The following is a 23,064-nucleotide window of genomic DNA, read 5'->3' as shown; positions in this document are numbered from 1 at the left end:
TTCCCCTCATGGATAAATCAATTAAAAATTCAGTTTTACCTTTAGTAGTTTGCCTGAAATCATTTACTGCAATTTCCCCACAGTTTGTCATAGATTTAGGGCCCGTTTTGTCTTTTCCGTTAGTTAGACAGTTTTCTGCTTGAACTCTTGTCACTTTTCCTAGACAACAAGACACAGAAAGAAAGCTTATGAATGTCAGACCGTCATTTGGTCATTAACATCTGGAGCAGAGAGGACAACAGTCCTGTTTACACATTGTTAATCACAGAGAGGAGCTTATGACCAGAGACAGGAAAGAAGGGGACGGAAGTGAGAGTTAAAGACAGATGAACATTCAGCATTTGGACTAAGCAGACAGCGGAAATAAGGAATGGACTGAATGGAATAGGTTAAGAATATTCCAATTATTTTGAATTGGACACGTTTATCACTGTCATGTCGGACAGCACTGGGGGCTGACTGGGCAATCGGACACCAAATCAAGAATACAGGTTTGTACAATTTTCTTTATAACTTAAAGAAAATTAGTTGATAGAATTCTTGATTGTTAAAAATAAGAAATGTCTAAATTGAATCAGTCTGGATTCAATGTTTATTCAACCACTCCTAATAGAAATGATGTGTAATTAAATTTCAATCTATTTAACAGGCTTTCTTGTGAACTGCAGGAGCTGAGAGAAATGACACCCATAAGAGGGAATTTTCCTGGGATTCTTGTTATAACATTAAGCTGCTTTATCCAGTCTGCAGCTTCATATAACCCCCACAGAGCAGGTACAGTTTTTTATTTATTTCATCACCACTCTTACTTCAGACTGTGTCCGATTATGTCAAATTTAATGCTGTGATGTAACAGAACGTCATACATTATTATCAGGTCTGAGTTTAACTGAAATATTATCAAACTTTTAAGTCTTCTCTTGTGTAATATGACGGCTTTTTCATTTGAAATGTGTATTGAACCTGTAAGACATTCATATTAACCGTTACTTTGGGTTAATCAGACAACAAACACTTTGACAAATCTATCTGAGGGAAAACACATTTTTAAGAAGTAAGAGTTTAATTAATTTAGTGATTTGTTTCTTAAAATTTTTGTCACAAAATTGCGCAGTAGACAAAAATTAATTTTGCCTTACATAACATGGAGTACATAGAAAAAATACAAGAATTGTGAAAAGTTACAATAAAAGTTGTGCAAAACTGAGTTAACAGTTAAATGATAAAAGGAATAATGGAATAACGTCATGTCCTAAATGTTTTTCATTGGCTAAATACACAAAATAAAATATTTTTGAACCTAATGCCTATATTTAGGACTGAGTTATTTTCCCCACAGAACCATCAACACCAAAGAAGCTTCAGTATCTCCTCGAGCCTCCTGTGCAGGTAGAGGTGGCCGGCCGAAGAGGAGATAACGTTACGCTGCCATGCATCCTCCGAATCAAACCAAACCACTACAAGATTAAATGGACAAAGCTGGACCCTGAGCATTTAGGACAGCAGAATATCATAATGATATCAAATGCTAATGCTTTTAAGCCATATGGGCCTCTTGGACGGCGGGCTTCTCTGCTGAGGGCTCACACCATGGACGCCTCCCTGCTGCTCAGCCATCTTGAGCTGGGAGACGATGGCAGGTATCAGTGTGAGCTGATAAACGGCATTGAGGATGAGAACATTGTCATCACTTTGAAGATCGAAGGTAACTAACCACTACTACCAGTATTTGTTGATAATGTTAAAAGTTTTTCTTTCTGCATTTGACGATAGTTTTACCTTTAGTGCAATGGGATTCAAATGTCTTGAAATGCACTTTCTACCTGCATGGAGGGAGTGTTTTTATCAGGGCTCAGGAAACATAAACAGGGGCTTCGTTTCTAGGTGTGGTTTTCCCATATCAAAGTCAGCAGGGACGCTACAAATTCAACTTCCCTGAAGCCAAGCTGGCTTGTGCTGAGCAAGATGGCATGCTAGCCTCCTACAGCCAGCTTTACAGAGGTATTACCATTAACCCAAAACATTTCTTACCCTCATGTAAGCAGTGTTTGTGCTGTTTGGCTTTGAACCAATAACCCACTTCTTCTGGCAGCGTGGACGGAGGGGTTGGACTGGTGCAATGCAGGTTGGATTCATGATGGAACAGTCCATTATCCAATCGTTCATCCTCGACCCGTCTGTGGAGGAAACTTGCCTGCAGGCATTCGCAGTTATGGGCCAAAAAATAAGAACCATGATCGGTTTGATGCTTTCTGCTTCACATCCCAGATACCTGGTGAGCTGGAAAACAAAACTTTTGTCCTGACTACCCCAATATCTTCAAGGGGAGATAAGCTAGCATTTGATGTAATAATAATTGTGAAACAAAACAAATTCAGTGTTAACGTCCAAATTAACATTTGAACAATTACCAACGTAACCCATGCTTCCTTGCAGCTGTGTGATGAACATGGTGGGTTTTGAAAGGTTGGTTGTTACTTCAAGTCTGAGCTTAACAACAAAAGAAGCCAAATTCTGCAAGTTATTGCAAACCAGTTAAATGATGGCTTGTTCTGTGTGTTGTCTAGTTTATTTTTATAGTACCGTCAAGACACAAACCAATCCAAAGATTATTATTTAACTGAAAAATGTATCCAATTCTATAGCTGAACGTTTAATAAGCAGCTAATAAATTAGGGGAAACGTTCACTAGTGGAAAACAATGAGCATGAAACAACGAAAGTCAAAATAAAAGTATTCACATATTTTTTTAATTTTGAGCAGAATTCAATCTGTGTTTTTGTGTCTGTTTCTTGGTGACAGGCTCTGTCTTCTACATAACCGGATCTTTCTCCTACGATCAGGCAGTTCACGCCTGCAAACGTCAGGGATCAGCGTTGGCTTTGGTCGGCCAGCTTTATGCCGCCTGGCGTTTCCAGAAATACGACCAGTGTAATGGTGGCTGGCTGAAAGACGGCAGCGTACGCTTTCCCATCGCCAGCCCCAGGAAACGCTGTGGAGGCGTCCAAGAAGCAGGCGTCCGCACATTTGGATTCCCCAGCAAAACAACTCACCTTTATGGAGCATATTGTTACAGATAACAACTGTTATAAAAGACAAAATCAGTGTAAGAAGAACTTGGCATCCAAGCTTGAGAATGGTGGCAAACAATGGAGGTTTTAAAGGTGACAGACGCTGTTGAGGAAATGAAACATTTAACAGTACAGATGAACAATCAACTCAGCTTATAACAACTTCTTCACTGATGCGGAAACCAGCTGGTGATTCATGCATGTAATGTTTCTGTCTTGCTTCCTGTGAGCTTATTAAAGGATGAATAAACTTACAACAAACAACAACTGTCAATAAGTTAACCTTAGAATTGCTTCTACTTAGGGTCACAAGCTCTTTGGTGTTTGCCACAATAAAATGTTATTTTAATTATTCTAATATTTAGCAGGATTTTGTACAACTATCTAGGTAAAAAATTGGATTGGATTCCGGGTGACATTCAGCATATTTCTCTGACTTGGTGTGAATCCTTGCATTAGTTTTGGCAGGTTCATACATCTGTGTGATTTTTTTTTTTTTAAGTAATATGAAAAACGACTTAACTTGATCCAGGTGTCATTTCGTGCACAAAAGTTCTCAATCAAGACAAGATATAGTCCACAGTTTGTCACAAATGGCTGACTGGCATCATCTGGTGGTAACATTCTTCACTGTAATTGGATCAAACTATGTAACTGTCAAATTCACATTGATCCAGGTGCAAAGTGCAGGAGCTAAACTCTGACTTGACTAACATTTACTGGGAACTCTTCTAAATGCTGCAGATGAATTAAGTTAACATTTACAGTTAAGCAGAAATTCACATTACTTTAGAGAGAATATAAAAGTTTCACTTGCAAAACCAGTTGGTTACAAATGAGATTAAACAGTTTCAATGTAACCCCTCCTGTTGTTTCTGCATTCAAATGTGACAGGTGTTGCCCTGAATGTCTGATTTCTAACATCTAAAGCTTCATTAATCCATCCAAGAGAAACAATTTTATCTCATTCTCTATTTATAGGCAATAAAGTATTTGCTGCTTGGTGATAAATGGGGACCACATGTTTATTTCTTCACAGCAATTTTAATCATTTTCATAGAGTTAAAATCAACAGTATAACGCTCTTAAAAGTATAAATTCCAGTTATGTTATAAAATTATTGCCTTTTCATTGCTTTTATGTAGACTTCATTGTCCTTTCATTAATTAAACAAACATTCAACATGATCTTTATTATTGATGTTTTACAGCATTTCTCTAAAATGAAGAAAATAATCATGTGAGCAATATTTGCATCTGATTCAGAATATGTGCTTTTTCGAAGTGAGGAAAAGTTGTCCCAATTTAGTCAGAACTCTGCAACCCTAGAGAAACGTAAGAGGAATTATATCACTGCAAGTGAATAAAGAACAGAAGGCTGATCCTCCATATTAGTGAGATAAAAGGTTAAAAGAAGACACTATAAAGTCTGAAGGAAAGCAGAATTTAAAAAGCACCAAAAGACGAGAAGAGTCAAAGTTTGAAAGAACAATCACATGGTTCACTACTGTCCAGTACTGTTGGTACTTTTATCTAAACAAATTGCATTACATTTTAAAAATCAATGATTTATTGAATCATCTAGCTTTGTCATTATGCCCATTATTCCCTGCAGCAGAGGAACAGTTGCGTTGCCAGATCTGGAGTTTAATGGAGCAGTCGTAGTTTCCTTCAGGTGTGGTGACCAGCATGAGTTTGACATTGTGAACTTAATCTGACAGGCCAGGTTTCTGGATCAGGTAACCATGTTGGCAAATTCAAACACAAAGCAAACATTAGTCAGAATACAGTCTGTTATCCAGACATAGAGATAACTCCTACTGGCCTGATATGCATCAGTTCTTCAGAACGTCCACCGGAATAAAACATGGTTGAGCTATCTAAAGCTACAGCGTGAAAATAAACACATGCCTTCAATTCCTATGAGAAAAAAAAACATAAGTGGTGCCTACAGAAACCTATAGAGAGAATGCTAGAAGAGATGTGAGTCATATATCATTTGGCCTGCTAAGAAACTCCATGCATAAAACTAATTCTGGTAGTTCAGTTTAGTTGCACAGAACAAGTGACATTTCTGTAGTATTGTACTGCTAAACTGGGTTTTGACCACATTCAACTGTATTCAAAGGCCCTGTTCTTATCAACATACATTGACTTATTCAGCTTTAATTTGAAACACAATACTTCAACAAAAACATGCAGCAGATAATAAATTAGTTAACCATAAATTTGATTTTAAAATAACCTTACTAACATGAAAGTCAAAGTTATTTCAATAAACGGCAACATTTGCATTTATATCAAGCAACATGAAGTATTTCATTGGGATTCTTAGAACAACATAAAAAAATGCTTAAATGTGTAGCTGAATAAAAATAACAGTTTTTAAATTAATTTTCACAAATAAAAATGTGAAAAGTGTGGTGTGCATTTGTTTCCAGGCTTGAATAATTTGATTCCCCTAAATGCATTTGAGGGCAACTAATTGCCAGCAGAAGTCACTTGAGAAGGAAAGAGAGTTCACTTGTTTGCTGTTGTTCAGAGATTTGTTTGATGCATTTATTGAATAACATTTCAAACTCCAAAGAACAAACCAAAGAACTCCACTGGGGCTTTAATGGATATCAGAGTTTGTTGATTCTGGAAGTAAGTTCACAATGTGCAAAATAAAAAATAACACAACAGCAAACAAATCAAAATCTGAGAAAATATGTTTTTCTAAGAAATGCATAAAATAAACTGCACATGATCATGATGGCAAATGAGTAAATTCAATCTTTTTGTCTTGATTTAGCATTTTCAGATTTATCCAACAGTATTCCTGATGATGTAAAGCAATAATATTGATAATTGATTTTCTACTGGAATGAAAAGATGAGCTTAACTTTTATTATTTGTAAATTCCAAATACATTTGTTGTGTTTGAGTCACAATTGTTACTTCATTTCCGATTATTAATAATTTACTCAAGCACATTTGATTTATTTTTTCCCATGGATATCTGAGCTATAATTTTCTACATGAAAAACAAACATTCAGCTGTAATTTTTATTGGATCCAAAGACATTAGTATTATTATTAAAGTTATCATTTTCTCATGGTTTGCAATGTCCATCAATTTTCTTCATTTCTAATTCTTTGACAGAAAATTTACAGTAGCTGTCTAGTTTATGAAGCACGTTTAGGTCATTTTGCAATAACTTTTTTTTTTTAAACAAACTTCACTCTTTGCAGCACAGTAAGACAGATATTTGGATCAAAACACTTTCAGCTGAGGTTGTTTTCTTTTACACAGACAACCATAATGTGCTAATTCAATAGGAGAGTCTTTAAGACATAAATCAGGGGAAAACTGTGTTTTTATTTTCTTCATAGGACAACAATGGCATTAAAAATTCCACTTTATATCCCAGTAAAGTGGTGCTGCTTTCTCTGCAGCTGCAACCATGACGTCCTCGTGCTGGTCAGGCTGGGAAGGCGAGGAATCCCCCTCCACTGTACGAGCTAAAGATGGAGAAAACAGAAGCATTTCTTCAGTTATTGTTAAAATGAATGATCTATCAAAAACGAGATGACTGTATGTTCTACAAATAAATATATTTTTCCAAGCAATGTTTTTATTTAGTAAAAGATAATATATAATATATAATGTAAGGTAGAAACATATGACGCCAAACAGGCTTATGATTTATTGGTTGTGATTGCTAATAAAATGCATTTAACAAACTCACTTGGCACGCAGGTAATCTGAGGCGCTTCCCAGTGGCCTCCAGGCAGACATCTAATAACAGGGTTGAGCTTCTGTATAAAACCCTCCTCACAGTAGTACCGGATCCTGCTGTTGGTCTCATAACGTGACCGCTTCTTCCCAAACACCAGAGCGTGGTGGACCCGAGGGGGCTCGCCGCAGGACGCTGTTGGAACCAGCTTTAGTTAGAATCTTAAAACGGGAATCCAAAAAGGAAAGGTCTTTCTTAAACAGAGAAAACTCACAGACACCCTTCTTGCAGGTGTAGGACAGGTGGTAGTTACATGGCACATCGCTCCAGCGACCGCCATCGTGCCAAACCATCACCGCACAGTCCTCCCCAGACAGGAAGTAGCTGTCTGGCTGGTTTTTGTACCAGTTCTCATAGAGCTGAAAGCAGGAAGATGCTAAATCAAATCCAGCTTTTTGATATGACTGAGCATAATTCAGAAGAAAAGATGGTTCAACTGAAACTAAATTTACTAAATTGACATGAACAAATGAAAAAAAAAAAATTAAAAGTCAAAATTCTGGTAAAAGACAAAACAGTTTGAGACGTCCTGGAAAAACTCACCAGAGGGTTTCCATCAGACCAGCGGAAATCTCCCTCAATGGTTCTGTCATTTAGTCCAATCCACTGATATTCTCTGTATTTATCTAAATATAAAAATATAATTTATCTTGTCAAGATATGTAAGTAGTATATAGAAAGAATTAACTGTTCATTTATATTTCACCTATTCAAACCTGCAACCTAAATTTGAAAATTCTGAAGGCGCAAAAATGAACTATGGACCTGGATCCTCTTTGACTATTTGAAGGAAAGTTTGATTTGTTTTAAAGACAACATTTAATAAAATATGTAGCAAAACATCATAGAAGGTAAAGACTATAAATCTCCTTTTGAATTTCTTACACATTTTATGATATAATGTTGACTTTTGTTAATCTGACTCCTTTAGAGCTTTTAGATGTACAGGTAAAATGAGCCGTGCATGAAAGTGGAGCCAGTGGAACGTCAGATAACGATCTCATCGCCCCCCCGCCAGACAAAATATCGACAGGAACTTTACAACCGGGAAGCGTTCTGAGAAAAATACGGATTCCATAAGTTGAAAGACATGAAACCCCTTTTCTGTCATGTCAGGACACATTTTTAGCACTTGAGATCTTTCAAGCGTCTGAAAATGAGGAATGTTGGGAGGAAGATCCCTGGGCTGATATCTGTTTCAGGTGGTTAATGGACTGGTGCTCCGCAGTGTTTTTCTGATTATGTAAAATAAGTTTTTTCGGTTGAAGGAAGAAAAAACTATTTTACCATGTCATCCTCAACAACTGCACATCTTATACATATGGTGAATTGTTTGAGTTGGAGATCACTTTACAAGCCACCATCATGATGCTGTTTTGCACTTTTATTTGAGCCTCAACCAAAAATCTGCTACTTCCTTCCATTCATCAATCCATCATTTATACCAAGGGTCTGCAAGCTGCAGCTCTTCAGCTGGAAGTGGCTCTCTGGACCTTCCTCAATGATTCTTAATAACTTTGGCAAAAGTACTACTGAACCAACTATTACTTATCTAATAACGAATGCAGTTTTGATAGAATAATTGCAATAAAATTAAACAAAAGAATGACTCTAAAAGAATGAGTTCTATTTTTTTGAATCTTTTTTTTTTATCATTGGGTTGGATGTTGTGCGCTTTTTCAAAACCAGCTATACTGTATGTTCCTAAACAAAAAACTTGACTTTGATTTCAGCCGCTCCCAGCATACAGACACTCTCCTCAGCGAGGTTTTACCATTGATGTGATGTTGCTCCTCAGGAGTCATGACAGAAAGCAGATGTCCACCACACAACCGGCAGTGCTGCTCTGCTGCTTCCCAGCTTTGCCGTTTGCTGAAGTGACGATAACAAAAGCCCTGAAACTTCTCCCAACCTGGTTCACATGCCTCCACATCTGAGTCGGGATAAACAGCAAAACACATTAGTGGGAAGAGTCTGCAGTCTATTTCTTGGATTACAGGAAATGTGTTTTGTTTTTGTTACTACACCTCTTTGACACAAGGTTCCTCCATAACCAGGCAAGCAAATGCACCTTAGTGGATCACCATCGACACAAGTTCCCCCATTCAGACAAGGATTCTCCAGGCAGGAGTCTGAAACCACAGGAAAGATAAAGATGATAACAAAAAATGTTGCATTCTTTGATCTCTTCCTTTCAACATTAGCGTTGCAGATAGTCAGTATTTGATTCATAATGTATTTTTACATATCACTTGTGATTAGAAGTGTAATGTTAAAAAAAGGACAATCATAATTCAGTATGTATCCTGGTTTTAAAGTCGTGCTTCAGTAGGTTTTTGCTTTAATCAATAATAAATAAGTAAAACTGTATACTTTTTTTTACTTTCAGTGATCTGTAAATGAGGAATATTTGCAAATCTAAATGAATTTGATTTTAATATGTCCTAAAACTTAAAAAAAAAAAAAACAAATTGAAACTTTATAACGGACTTTAAATGTTTTAATACTTTTTTATGAAAAAAAGTATAGTTATTATTTATTAGTAATAAATGATGATGATTAAAATTGTTGGAATGTTTGAGTATAAAACATATTTAATTCACTTAGGAGTTGTTATTTTTACAACTTGGTTTCCCAGCTGGTCCTGAAGTCAGCATCAGGAGTTATTGTATGATGCCATGCATCATAAAGCTAGCCTTTTGGATGTCAGAAGATTTTTATCCACTATCTGCAGTGTTGCATTTTGAGTGGAAAAACACAAACTGAGGGTGAATATATTCAAATTAAGACAAAAGGTCCTGCATATCCTTCCAATACAGAATTTTAGGAGACAGATAGTGAGGATCAAAGATATAAGATAGCTTTGGTGTCTGCACTGAGGCAAGAAGTAAGAGCAAAACCATACAGTAACTATAATCTGTTCATAAAGCTGTAGCAGTTGTTGCCTGACTGTAAAATTCTGTTTATTCATACCTTTTAACTTTCATGTTTGTTTTTTGTCTTTTGGGTTCATAGAAGGACGTATGTCTGTAACACTATTTTGACATCCCATTTTTCATAATCTGAAAAAAGTAGATGTCATGTTCCTGTGGAGTCTGAGGAGCCACCACCAGGTGGAGCTGTTAAATCAGGTTTAGTCCTGATTTAACTAGCTGGACATCATACTGTAAATTTCAAATGTCTTGAAAAGCTTTCTATACTGCTTCTCTTCAAGGTTTGAATATATAAGGTACATTCCTTGTAATAAACAAAAGATTGATTTTGATCTTGGAAATTGTTTAATTAAAAAGCTTTCAAACAAATTAGAAAACTGAATTTTTGTTTTGTATATTTATTTGGCATTCTCAGTTAGAGATATCACTGTAATATTTATCCTATCCATTTTTCTTTCTTTTTTTTGCATATTTTTATGATGCAGGCGGCTAGTTTGTCAGTTCTTTCAGCACAACCTTGTTCATGTTTTGAGTAAGTCATGTAATAAATTATTTCAATATTAACGCTTTTCAATGTGTTCTTTAATGGCTGAAGATGCAAAATATCTTACAGATGCGACACCTTTTTTTCTTTTTAATGTATCCAGGGAAAACAAAAGAATGACAAACCTCCTTGTGTTGCAGCAGGAACTTTGGCAGCAGGAAGAGCAGCCCCCATGGCTGTGTGCTCCCTTTCATTCACTTTAAAAACCTCTCCATCTGAATGGGGAGCAGCAATAGTCACATCCACGCCAGCAGTGGGCGCTGCAGGGGAACTGTCCTCTTCTTCAGGATGCCATGTGCAGATGTGGACTGAGGGCTCATCTGTGGTGGGCTCTCCTGCACTTCCCTCTGACTCTTGAGCTGCTAACCAAGGTTCATCAGTGTGAATTTTCACATAGAAACACAGATAAATACATTTGATATGGACATGTGCCCTCCATGAACCTGGTGTAATGGAAGAATAGCAAGAGGAAAGCAGTTCTTCAAAGAAGGCCGTAAAAAGTCAGGTACAGTAAGGGTTTGCCAAAAAGAGGACAGAGCAGATGTGGAAATAAGTGCTCTAGTCATGTGAGGTCAAAAACAAACTTTTTGGCCTACATGTAAAGCACAGTGTTGAACACACGGTGGTGGAAGTATTGTGCTGTGGGGATGCTTCTCATTAGAAGTTGGCAAAAGCTGGTCAGACTTGGTGGGAAGATGGACTAAGCTAATTAGAGTGAAATCTGGTCAAATGTGGGCTCTCTGAATTACATACCCAACTTATTACCAATCCATGCATCTGCCAGAAAAGAACTACAACCATTATAAAATCAAATGAGCAAAATCCAGAGATAACATTATTATTTACCATGAGTCCTGCTCCGTGTTCTAGGAAATTCTTGCTCTTTAGAGATCTTATTAGATTTGTCATTGACAGGAGGCTCTGCACTGTATTCCCGATCAGAGCGAGACTCCAGTGCTGTTGGGGTCGAAGGCACCGGCTCCCACCTGGGTGTGAGGCTCAGATCAGGGATCAGTGTGATATATATCTCGGTCAGAGGAGGAGCATCACTGCCATCAATGGTGTGGTCAGCTGAGAGAGTCGGGTTTGTCGCATTGAGCTCAGGATTTATCTGTGGGTTTTCTCCGGAGGATTCATCCCACCCCTCATTTAAATCATCCTCTGTGGGATTTGGGACAGTGTTGAGGAAGACCTCTTGGTTTTCTTCTAATGGGTCTTGATTCTCCTCCAAAGGTTCAACCTCAGAAGGAGTGGGGCTTTCTGGATAAAATGTTCTATCTTCGGATCTGACTTCCACCTTTACAGAAAGAGGAACTTGTGTTACGGAGTCCGGAGATACCAGGAATGTCTCATCTGTCACTAGAGGAACTTCTACGGTTGATAACTCTGCTGGATGGATGTGTCCACTCTGCTCTGTTAAATCATCAGGTTCTGTAGAGTTTGAAGAGCTGTTTCTATCCTCATCATGAATGTTCAATTGGAGAGCTGATTCTGTTGGTACATCAGAGTGCTCCTCAGTGAGGGTATAACCTGTCAAAAGCACAAAGTCAGAAGGATTTATTCTTCAGACTCCACCACTACTAGTTGCCTTTTTGAGAGACTATTCCTCCTGAGAAGTAGAAGATAGTCATATCTTGGTAGGTTTAATTTTTTTTTTCCATTTCCAGATAATGGATTTATCTCTATGAGATGTTCAAACCTACTGATATTGTTTTGTACACACAGCTGGACTCTTGTCTCTAATAAAGTGGCTTCTGAAGGCTTTTGTTCCCACTGAATTTTATTAAAGAGTATCAGAGCAAGATAGCTGAAAACAAAAATATTCCATAATTTTTTTATATTTATTTGAAATAATTTTTTTTAGAATGGTGTATCATTTTTCCTCGACTTTACGATTGTGCACTATACTTGCATGGTGAACTTTGAAGGTTTGACATTTGTGATTTTAACATTCGCAAAATACTGTAACTGGTACAAAACGTTCTTTTTCAGTGAAATCACAAATTTTAGAGTTTACTTACCCGAGTCAGAAGTGGGGACCATGACAGAAGTGGACAAAATGTCAATTCCCATAAACTTAGGAGTCACAGAGTCCTTAGTTTCCTCTTCCTGAGCATCATTAGTCCCCTCTCCGGAAATCTCTTCTGCCGAACTCTCAGCCAAAGATGGGAACATGGAGGTGGAAGGAACATCAACTTCTTCATTTTGGGGTGAAGTTGTTTCAGCTGAAATTTGTACAACAGTATGAGTGGAGTTTTCCTCTCGTGCGACTGAAACTGCAGATTCAGTTACAGAGAAAGGTCCCGAGGAGACATCTGCTGTGTAGTCCTCTTGTGAAACTGGAAGATCATTCTCCTCATGATGAATTTCCTCCACATCACCTTCAGACGTGACATTAACAGCCAACCAATCCAAGCTTACAGTCTCCGGGGTGTGACCCTCTGTTGGCACCACAGTTTCTGATGCTGTGATATAAGTTACAGGTGTAGTGCTCTCATTGGTTACGGCATCAAACTTCGGAGAAGATGTCGGAAATACAGGAGACTCTTGGTGATCTTTGTTTGGGTTTTTTTTAGGTGCTGGCTGATAAGAATCAGGGTAACTTTCCTTCTTTATCAGCTCCCAGCTCTCGCTAGTGGAGAACGTCTCTTCATGATCAGACAGGGGAGTCCAAGTCTGTGAAGGAATTTCAGGGTGCTGGTTTACTGGATTCGCCTTTTGGGGATGTTGCATCTCCTCCCTCCATTCTGGTGCAACTTCGCTCAGGCTGGCATCCTCCTGAGTGGCCTGGAAAACAATGTCTTGGCCAATGTCCTCTGGCTCAGTGGCAAGAGCATCATGAGGGGATTCAGTATAAGGGCCATTATCACCTGGAGAAATGAACACAACAACAATAAAAAAAGCAAAACAAAACAAATTTGGGTGGCTCCACTCCACAAGAACAAAATAGATCTCTCTTACTTTTAAAACAATAGACATCGTGCTGAGAGAGAATATCAGGGAAGCCTGTCTGATTGCTGTATTGATAAATGGTTTTCACTCCAGGTTCCCCTCCTCCACAGCGCTCTCTAGGGGTGACAATGGGGTACCGCACACTCCCATCCGCCAGCCATCCTGGGCTGCAGTGGTTCAGTCCATCGTTCCAGGCTGCATAAAGCTGAGCTGTGGTGGCCAGCTCTGCACCGTGACCCACACAGTAGGCCTTAGCCTCCCAGAAGGTGAAGTGCTGGGGGTCGGAGCCATGGAACACCTCACCTTTGACACGAGGAACACATCATAACTTAGCTTTTCTCCTTCAAAGAAGTCGTGCATCTCAAGCTGTAAGATCATTGGATGAAAGATGCATCCTGGAGCTATTACTTGATTGCTTTATCTCTTCATTAGCTTTGTGTGGAAATGTTTTCATATTAAATAGTCTAAATCTACATAAGGTCGGGAAATTTAATTCTGACATCATCTTACCCGAACCCCGTCTTAAATGTTTTACCTTGAATATTCTCCACATAGCAGTAGACGTCAAAGAGCTCATCATGGTCCAACAGTCCGTAGTTCCGTACTCCCGGCATGCCATCCATGTCTCCAAAGCATCCCTCCCTTGGCATCTGAATGGGATATCTGTTGGCAGAAAGTCACACATCATTAAATCCTCAGCTGCCTCTTGATCTGTAATGACAAGGCTTGTTAGGGTGCTTGTCAACAACATTGAAGTGCCCAGAAGTGTTTGGTTAGAGATGAAACAAGAGCCTCTCAGCTCTGGGATGGTCATTGTTTCCTGATGTGTCAATGCAGAGAGCACATCAAATGGAGGATGGGTAAGTGGAGAACTTTGACCCCCATCTACTAGATTCTGCTTGGTGCATCCCAGGCTGCTCTTATCGAGACGTCAGATCAGGTTTACTATTCATACAGTGCAGCAGGAAAGATTTGGAGGGTTTCCAAACTCATTAAAAAGCTGCAGGGCTTTATCACTCAAAACACAGAATTTGCAAGTCCAGAAGGACCACTTCATCTCAGATCCTGACCTGACAGATTGGTCTGACAGCCATCCTGCATCACACTGCTCGTATCCGCTGTGATAGGCCGCGAGGAGCTGCTCTGGGGAGGCGATTTCAGCCCCAATCTCCTCACAGGCCGCTGTGGCGCGCTCAAAGGTAAAGGCGTACCGACTGGATGCATCGCGATAATGAAACACCACACCTGTCAAAGACAGAGGGAGAGGTTTTTTTAGGTCAGACATCCTCGTTTGTTCTGTTATGCTGCAAATCATGCAGACATGAGCAAAACCTTTTCTGATGGTGAACCTTTATGTGCATAAACAATTAGTTTCTCAAATTGTCTGCTTTCAGGAAAAGCTCTAGAATTGCATTGATTTTCCTTTTAAGTATGAACAAACTGCTAAACTGTGATATTACTATTCATTTTTTCTCTAATCCATTTGTATCTCATCATTTGAAAACTAACAATAGATACTTATTCTTGATGCGTCTCACCCTTGACCTTTACCAGCACCACGTCATCAGCGTCCTCCAGCCCCTGCTGCACCTCGCAGCGATAGAAGCCGGTGTCGTTCTGCCTCAGGCTCTCCAGCCGCAGGGTGAGGTCTGCAGGGGAGAAGGCGTAGTTCAGCAGCAAGGCTCTGTCCTTATAGACCTCGTTGACTCTCACCCTGTCGCCACGGGCCACCAAGATCTCAGTCTCTTGGCCATGCTTAAGGACGCTCCATTTGACTCGGGGCACAGACAACACAGCATGGCGCCCGTTAGTGGGAGGGGATGGCGGTGGGTGGGTGAGCGACACCAGGCAGGGCAAAGTCAGTGAACTCCCCAGCATGGCAAGCACAGGCACAGTGGTAGGGATGGTGACCTGGAGAAGCTTGAAATCATCTGAGTGGAAAGGGATTAATCAAAGTCATTTTGAGTGGTGTTTTAAAATGTTTTCATTTTATGTTCTAAAATATATATACTGCTCAAAAAAATAAAGGGAACACTTAAACAACACAATAGTAAATCAAGTAAATCAAACTTCTGTGAAATCAAACTGTCCACTTAGGAAGCAACACTGATTAACCAGACGAGGGTGATTTGATTTACTTGGAGTTATATTGTGGTGTTTAAGTGTTCCCTTTATTTTTTGAGCAGTGTGTATATATATATATATATATCTTGAATATTACAAAGAAAATGAAGCTAAAATGCCTAGGTGCAGTGCTGCTTGACATGCTATTGACATTGCATTTGCAAAGCAGCCATTCCAGGAGCACCATTTATCTTTTTTGGAGCTGACTGGCTGTACCCTAAATAGCGGAAATAAGGAAGACCATGAATGTTTGCTTTTGTGGCAGTGGCAAGATGGTTGCCACTGTGCATGTTGATGCACATTGAGGTATATTTGGTGTTTGGTTTGAACTATTAAAACATCCAGTTGTGGTCCCTACCCTGAATATCGTGGGTCCACTGTATATATAGAAAGCCAGATCAGTACATTGTTCACCAATGTTACGGTGTATTTAGGGAAAAAACTGAGAAAGTAAACTAATCCTAGATTTTACTAACCCAATCCACCACAGACTTGCTCATTAGAATCAATTTTACTTCATCAAAACAATCTCTGGTGCTACTTTTATTACAAAAGTTTACAATGCTACCAACAACTAGATCTTTCTACATTGGGGCCTGTTAAAACTTTTTTTTCATTCAGCCAAACTTAAAAACTACTTTCACAGTACACATAACCAAAAACACCCAACCATTCCTAAATATTAGCTTAGTAAAATCACCGATGTTGCTAGTAAACAGAATAATTTAAGCTGATACGGAGCAGTGAAGAAGTGCGTACCTGACTCTTGGTGGGGAGTCGGGGACACTGGCAGGATGAGGAGGTAGAGCGTAAACAGCAAAAGGTGTGGAGACATGTTCAGTCTACAAAGCAAAAGGAGAAAATGAAGGGTTTTTAGAAGAAAACTACACATAATTCTCAGCTACAAGGTCTGAACCAGATCTATTTGAACATATAATATAACGTATAATATAAATTTCATCTCGCCCGAAACGTTGGCTGGAGATAGGCACCAGCACCCCTCCTGATCCCACTGAGGGAAAAAGGGTGCAAGAAAATGGATGGATGGATGGATATAAATTTAACTTATGAGGTTGGAAAGCAACTAATTTTACTGACAATATTCCCTTTGACTTTTTTTTTGGTTCACTCATGCCTACTAATGAGAGCTGCAAGTGCATCCTCTAAACACCGGTAAATTGAGACTTTAGCACTTAAACTAGTACTCTTACTGCGGACATGCATGTCGGTCTCCATTCTACCGTCATTTGAGAGCAAGGCAGCAAAATGCTTGGACTCCTCTTCCTCAAACTGAAACTCACTGATGTGTGAACAGGAGGGATCAAACCATGATTTGAGTACCTTAACATCAGATCTTGTGATAATATTCAGTCTTAAAAATGAATATGTTTTACTATGAACATATCTTTATAGCAGTTTCTAGTTTTAGTAGCTGGAAAATGTAATCCAGAATGCTTGTACATAAATAAAGCTAATTGATCAAATCTTCCTTGCCTTTTTAAGATCATATCAGATTATTCAGTATTACTGCTGGTTTAAGAAAAAGTTAGTTTGATTGTTCATAAGCTTCAGGGAAATCATTGAGTTAGGATGGTTAGTTTTGTGGCGTGAGGGTTTGCCTCATATCTAAAGTAGCCCCATGGGAAAACGTGTGTGTGTTTACTGAAACAGCCATTAGGACGGAGACAAGCCAAAGGACTGCCTGTGTGTCCCTGGAGCTTTCTAGCTGCTGTGAGTCAGATTTCAGGAGCTGCAGAGTGTGAGTTGAATTCTGATCTCCTAACAACTTCCAGGAAGGTCAGATAGAAACTCAGCTGCCATTTGTGCTTTGTTTATTTCATTATCTCCCCACAAATAATGAAGAAAGTTTTTGTTTTCCTTTTTGTTCTTTTTCTTCTTGTCCTATTAAGGCCTAGAAGAATCATAGCTTTATCATTTCAATTTCTTAAAAAACATGTAAGAATACCTGCTACATGTATAATTAGATTTTCAAGTGAAAATCAAAAGCAAATCTTATTTCAGAGCACTATAAAAAAATCTGTTGATGTCCAAGTCAGAGATTAAAACAAAATCAAATCCTGTAGTGTGAGGATAAATAAATACAAAAGGTTCAAGCAGGGACTCTTATAAAAGCAGTTAAAAGAACAAATTATAAACAGAGAAGAAAGCCTATCAGTGAGTGTTTGCAGCCCTCAGTATTAAACATGCAGTGAAGAAGGGAATTAAAACTGTTTTGTGGGTTTCTTTGTAGGGCAGACATCTAATCAAAACAGGATTAATATATAATCACTCAAAGTTTTTCTAATACCTAGACTTAAGTTTGACATTGTAAGAAGAAAGCTTTGAAGACTGAGAGGCCACATGGGAGCTGAAAGCTGAAAATAAATTCCTGGAAAGAGCTTTTGATGGCTAAATATTCATATATAGAAGATATTAATAGGTAAAGAAACAGCATGCTTTCTCATTTTTCACAAAATGTTAAACAAACATCAATCCATCCATCCACTGTGTGACCAATTTCAAGGTAAATGTGCTAAGAGTGTGATTTTAATATGTCAGTCTAGCAGTTATCTGATGAATAAAGGAACCAGAGTTAAAAAGTTTAACAGGATTGCAAAGTAAATGATGATATCATACTGCTGCTTATAGAGAGTTGCTTTTCTGGGAAATCATTTCTGGGAATACCATAAAACAAACACATACATTGAAAAACCACAAAAAGGTAAATGAATATCAGCATTTTTAAGCTTTGGGGTACAATGATGGTCACAGACTGATCCCACTTACCATCACTACATTTCCATAAAGCTTGGAGGCCATACAGCCAGAGACAATGGGGGGGGAGGAAAACAAATAGAGCTGGTTTTCCCTTGGCAAAGGATGCATCCCAGGCAACATCTCAAAGACAAAGCCAGGCATCACAAAGTGACTGAATAGTCAATGACTTCACCTTGAGGTAAACGGGGTTAAGGCCAAGAGACGATGTTTGACTACTCAGTCTGTCAAACAAGGTCATTTCAGGCTGCAAAGAGGTGAAGGGAGAGGAAGGGGTGTGCTACATGTTTAAAGGATTGTGAAAAGGTTTGTCAGTTTACCATTTTAACAAGTTAGATGAAAAAGCTGGTGCTTTAGCAAATAGTTCAGTGCAAAGCTGGAAATACTGTTACCTCCACCACATTGCCTGGTCTATGTGTCTTTTTTCAGTGGACTTCCATTTTGGTAAGTTTTATTAAGTATCTAGTTAAATATTTCAACCACCTGCCTGCTCTCTGTGTCCTTCACCCTTGACAACATCAGTTTTCACATTGACAAAAAGTCTGTAGCGTGACTCTGTCACATCTATTTCTCCAACTGAATTTAACAAATGCATATTGATAAAACTAGGAGCAATCAGTCTTCAAAAGTTACCTTTAGTCTAGGGGTGGGTGATATTTATCCCTATATTTTGTTGTACTATTCTGGTGATGATAACGATAATGATTTAAGAAAATTATTTACTACCTATTGTTGAGGTAATTTTATGGTTGTGACTGCATACCACACTATTCTTGCACCACAAACAGAAATGCTATTCTTGAGAAATATTCCCAATTACAATAGGTTTCTTCTTATAAATCACACTTAAAAAGTGTGATTTATAACACAAACACACAGTACATTTTGAATTTTAAAATCTTCAAATGATATTTATTGATGCACTCATGGAACAGTGGAAAAACTAAATAAAAACATTTTCAATCATACTGTCTGTCCTGTTTTTTTTTTCATTTACCATCAACAACTGAAATGTATTATAACAATGATCAATCAAAATTCTTGACAAAATTTTCATAATAAATAATTCACAATACAATTACCACCACTACTTTAATCTATTTAATAATCTTTTTTATTTAATAATCTTTGTGTGAATAAAATTTATGGGTAAATAAATCTTCATATCAGCTCTTTATTATCATTTTAAGTAAGTTACTCCAGCTGCTCCTAATATTGTGAACCTTGTTCCAAAAATAACTTGCCTTTGTCAAATGAATATGCAGATATGAAACTACTGGTTGGCCTTTTCTTCATAATTGTCCTATTTTTGCAGAATAAGCAACAATAAAGTGTTTATAAATAGAAACTCTTTATGACTTCTGAGTATTTACAGAAGTCCAGAACTCTAAATTACTGAAAGCGAATGAACTCACTGACCCTGGATGTCTTTCAGACACACAACCAAAGTGACAAATGCTGCTTTCAACTTCACTGTCATTCAGATTGGAAAATGGGTGCAAAACCACATGCTGTGGCCCGGTTGGTCCAACTTGACCTCCCCCTCTCTCCTGCGCTTTCTCATGGCCAGGACCACCACCGTTTCACTGTTCTGCCCCTCTGCAGCTCCTCTCCAGTCTGGCCCACCAGCCCGACATCACACCACCTCAAAGGAAGCCCATCTCCAGGGGCAACCTGAACAGCCCTCTCTTCTGACGAGCACAATCTGACAGGAAGCAAGAAGCAGCCGGGGAGGGCTGGAAGCAAGGGAGATCTCAAAGAGAAAAGAGGTAACGGCGAGAAAGAAAAGAGGCTTCGAACAGCATGACTGAGTGCTGAGAGAGATGTTGAGTTCACAGGAATGATTTGGAACAGCTCACCAGTCAGCCTCACGCAGCAACCAGCTCTTATTAAATGCTTGCGGCTGACTCGCTGTGCAGCAAGACAAATACTTTAAAACCCTGACAAAAACTCAATGTGGAAAGACTCAACTTGCTGGTTTCAGAAGCATCCCAGTTTGAGTGCAATAAATCGATCAAGTTGTGACTTTTTGGAGGCTGACGACTCAAATACAGCGAGCAAAACAACAGCAATCGCAGAAATCATATTGTAGGAATTCTGTTGCTCGAGCTTTATGGAGGTGACAGTAAAGAAGTGACACGTCCGTCCACAGGTTACACAACCATGCAGTAACCAGATACAGAACACAATTCTAATGGGATGACAGAAAAAATGGTCAAAAATGAAAGCATTTAACCTTAAAAACTAAATATAGTAAACAAAATGCAGTAAACATGCAATAAAAATATGTGTAAGTGTTGTGTGAAAAAAATATTGTGGTTTTTCTAAGCCCAGAGTGAAGCAAACTGGATTTGGCAACCAGGTGCTGCTTTGAGGATGATTCATTCCTGCAAACGTTTGAAGATCAGCAGATTAGGTGGAGTGGTAAGAGAGAAAACAGCTACAAAGTGAAGTTAGATGGAACTAGCTGCTAAAATAGCACTGAAATACAAAACAGCTGCAGTAAAGAAATGTCCTGTGACTGCTATATTTTCAAATATTATTTGGTTTCATAAAAACAGATTAGCTAATAATCTTGCTGCACAAAACCTGTGTAATGACAGTTATGATTGCAATGATTTTTATCTTATGTTTATGCCACTAACTGTAATAAAGAGACATTGGAACTTCCTAAAATTTAAACATCTCTACTGCATAGATTTATATTTTCAAAAATAATAACCAAATCCACTGAACAATTTGCAGTTTGTAAATTTTTTGCCAAATATGAACATTTCAGCGAATTCTGAATGATCAAAGTTCAGTTTTGGTGATTATGTCTTTGGACAAGTAAATATGTAGCTGCATCAGCAGAAACTGTAATGTAATCAAAAACTGTTTATTTTAGCCATATTTAAAAAACTCATATTCATTCATATCTTTGATTTATTTATTTTTTTTTAGATTAGGGTTTAGAGCCATCAAAAATTCAATCCAATAAAACAATGATTTTTAACAGAAAGGTGGACCAATTGAAATGTCCATGTCCTGTGCAGCATTTGTACTCTTAGTTTGACCTCCCTTTGTATGGAGGTGCAGCATCGCATGGAGGTGATCAAGCTGCGGTAATACTGAGGAAGCTCAGGCTGAGCAGTCTTCATCTCATCTGTATTTTTAGGTCTGATGTCCCTCATCTTCCTCTTCATAATACTCCTTGGATTTTCTGTGTCCTTCAGGTCGGGCTAGTTTGCTAGTCAACCCAGTACAGGGATACAACGATAATTAAAGCAAGCACTGGTTCATTTGGCAATGTGATAAGTTGCCAAGTCCAGCTGGAAATTGAAATTAGCATCTTCAAAAGCTTGTCAACAGAAGGAAGAATGAAGAAGAAGCTGCACTGTCCATAAGAGTCCATTGACCTCTAAATGGAAACTTCACCCTGGACTTCAAGCGGCTTGGATTCTGTGCCAGCCACTCGTCATCCTGGGACATTGATTTCCAAGTGAAATGAAAAATTTACTTTCATCTGAATCACCAAGAAGTAGTCCAGTATATCGGTCCCCTTATCCCAGGTAAGATGTTTCCAATGTGGTCTCTGGTTCAGGAGTGGCCTAGTAGAAATGGGTCAGCTGCAGCCCATTGGATATGTCTGCGTGCTCTGGCTCCTGAAAAACCGACTCCAGCTGCAATCAAGGTCTTGAAAATATCCCCCAAAACTTTTGAACGGGCTTTGCTTCACAATCCTGTCAAGGCTTTAATCGTCCCTGCGGCTTCTAGAACATTTACATTTTCTGATTAACTAAATGTATGGTTTTAAAATAGTTTTGAGCAAAAATCATCAAAAGTAACAAAAGCATATATCTCAGTATATTTTAATAATTTATATATTACTTTTATTATTTGGACTGAAAAACCCAATTGGAAAAAATAATCTTTCGACGACACATTTGTGAAGATGCATCTGCCCTTCAGTCTACTTTACGCATAAATATACACATGCAAACATACACCGGCGGGTCATATCTAGCAATACATCTTGCAATTCAAGTTAAATTACCACGATAAACTATCTATTGCTCTCAGGACAATGCAAAGATAATTCGGCATTTATTAAATTCAAGCTTATTACTTACAAAAAGAACAAAACAAAGTGGAAAAAAAACGATCACGGATATTACTTATTCTTAAATGCATACAATTAAAATGACTTACTTCATCTTGTAGCGGCTAAACTTTGTTTTCCTTCATGCGGCTGTGCAGTCCTCTGTCAGGAACCTCCAGGCAGGTGCAGCAGCTCTTATTGTCTGCGCCAGAAACTCCAGCAGCGCTGAAGAAGCCGAGACGAGGAAGGAGAGGAGGGAAGAAATGTGGATGGGAACTGTTCAAAGATCCAGGTCCCCCTGCACCCCCTCCTTCTGCCTGAACCTTAAAGCATGACGGGAGGTGAGCTTAAATAACGAACCGTATTTATTATTTTTTTAAATTTTCTAAATAGTTCAAAGCAAGGCGGGTTTTTAAACGTAAAAACAATTAGACCGAACTACCCAATTTTCTTCTAATGATATAATTGATCACTTTTTGGCCACTAGGGAGCAGTACAATCCAATTTGTTACTTTAACAAAATATATATCTTTTAGTAACAAAAAAGACACCGACTTTTAGATACCTCTTGCAAGAAACTTCTACGTTTCTTCTTCAGCTATCAGCTATGTAGTTTTTCACCAAATTACTTAATTTTATTGCATTTTCAAACATGCCTTTAGTCAGCTTCAAACGAATCCTAACTGCATGTGGAGTTCAATTAAAAATCTGCAAACCCAACAAATTCCTCACAGCTTGGCGGTGTGTTGAATTATGAGCATTGAGCTGCTGCTGGGCCATGACTAATATGTGCATTGTATGAAAGG

General features: G+C 38.4%; 2 protein-coding genes across 4 annotated transcripts; one reads left to right on the top strand and one right to left on the bottom strand.

Moving 5' to 3' along the window:
* The first annotated feature begins 210 nt into the window (after window positions 1-210).
* hapln2 (hyaluronan and proteoglycan link protein 2) lies at window positions 211-4,462 on the top strand. Of its 2 annotated transcripts, none has more exons than XM_008430822.2 (6): window positions 211-491; window positions 669-774; window positions 1,340-1,705; window positions 1,885-2,001; window positions 2,093-2,275; window positions 2,803-4,462. In XM_008430822.2, exons 2-6 carry the CDS (start codon window positions 681-683, stop codon window positions 3,078-3,080), a joined length of 1,038 nt encoding a protein of 345 aa, XP_008429044.1. In that variant the 5' UTR covers window positions 211-491; window positions 669-680; the 3' UTR covers window positions 3,081-4,462. The 2 variants fall into 2 exon arrangements, with proteins under 2 accessions (XP_008429044.1, XP_008429043.1); XM_008430821.2 differs by having other exon boundaries at window positions 212-491; window positions 650-774.
* Window positions 4,463-5,607: 1,145 nt separating this feature from the next.
* On the bottom strand, window positions 5,608-22,554 carry bcan (brevican). 2 transcript variants are annotated; one of them, XM_008430819.2, is made up of 15 exons: window positions 22,369-22,554; window positions 16,162-16,244; window positions 14,817-15,209; window positions 14,349-14,523; window positions 13,814-13,941; window positions 13,288-13,581; window positions 12,348-13,196; window positions 11,173-11,856; window positions 10,452-10,688; window positions 8,877-8,981; window positions 8,624-8,782; window positions 7,393-7,475; window positions 7,064-7,208; window positions 6,802-6,984; window positions 5,608-6,574 (listed from the first exon to the last, which is right to left on the bottom strand). In XM_008430819.2, exons 1-15 carry the CDS (start codon window positions 22,371-22,373, stop codon window positions 6,459-6,461), a joined length of 3,639 nt encoding a protein of 1,212 aa, XP_008429041.1. In that variant the 5' UTR covers window positions 22,374-22,554; the 3' UTR covers window positions 5,608-6,458. The 2 variants fall into 2 exon arrangements, with proteins under 2 accessions (XP_008429041.1, XP_017165178.1); XM_017309689.1 differs by having other exon boundaries at window positions 10,452-10,685.
* Between the last annotated feature and the right edge of the window lie 510 nt (window positions 22,555-23,064).

This window comes from Poecilia reticulata, linkage group LG16, assembly GCF_000633615.1.
Source record: "Poecilia reticulata strain Guanapo linkage group LG16, Guppy_female_1.0+MT, whole genome shotgun sequence".
Lineage (NCBI taxonomy): Eukaryota > Metazoa > Chordata > Actinopteri > Cyprinodontiformes > Poeciliidae > Poecilia > Poecilia reticulata.
The sequence above is the reverse complement of the archived record's forward strand: the minus strand, read 5'-3'. Positions and strand labels throughout refer to the sequence as shown.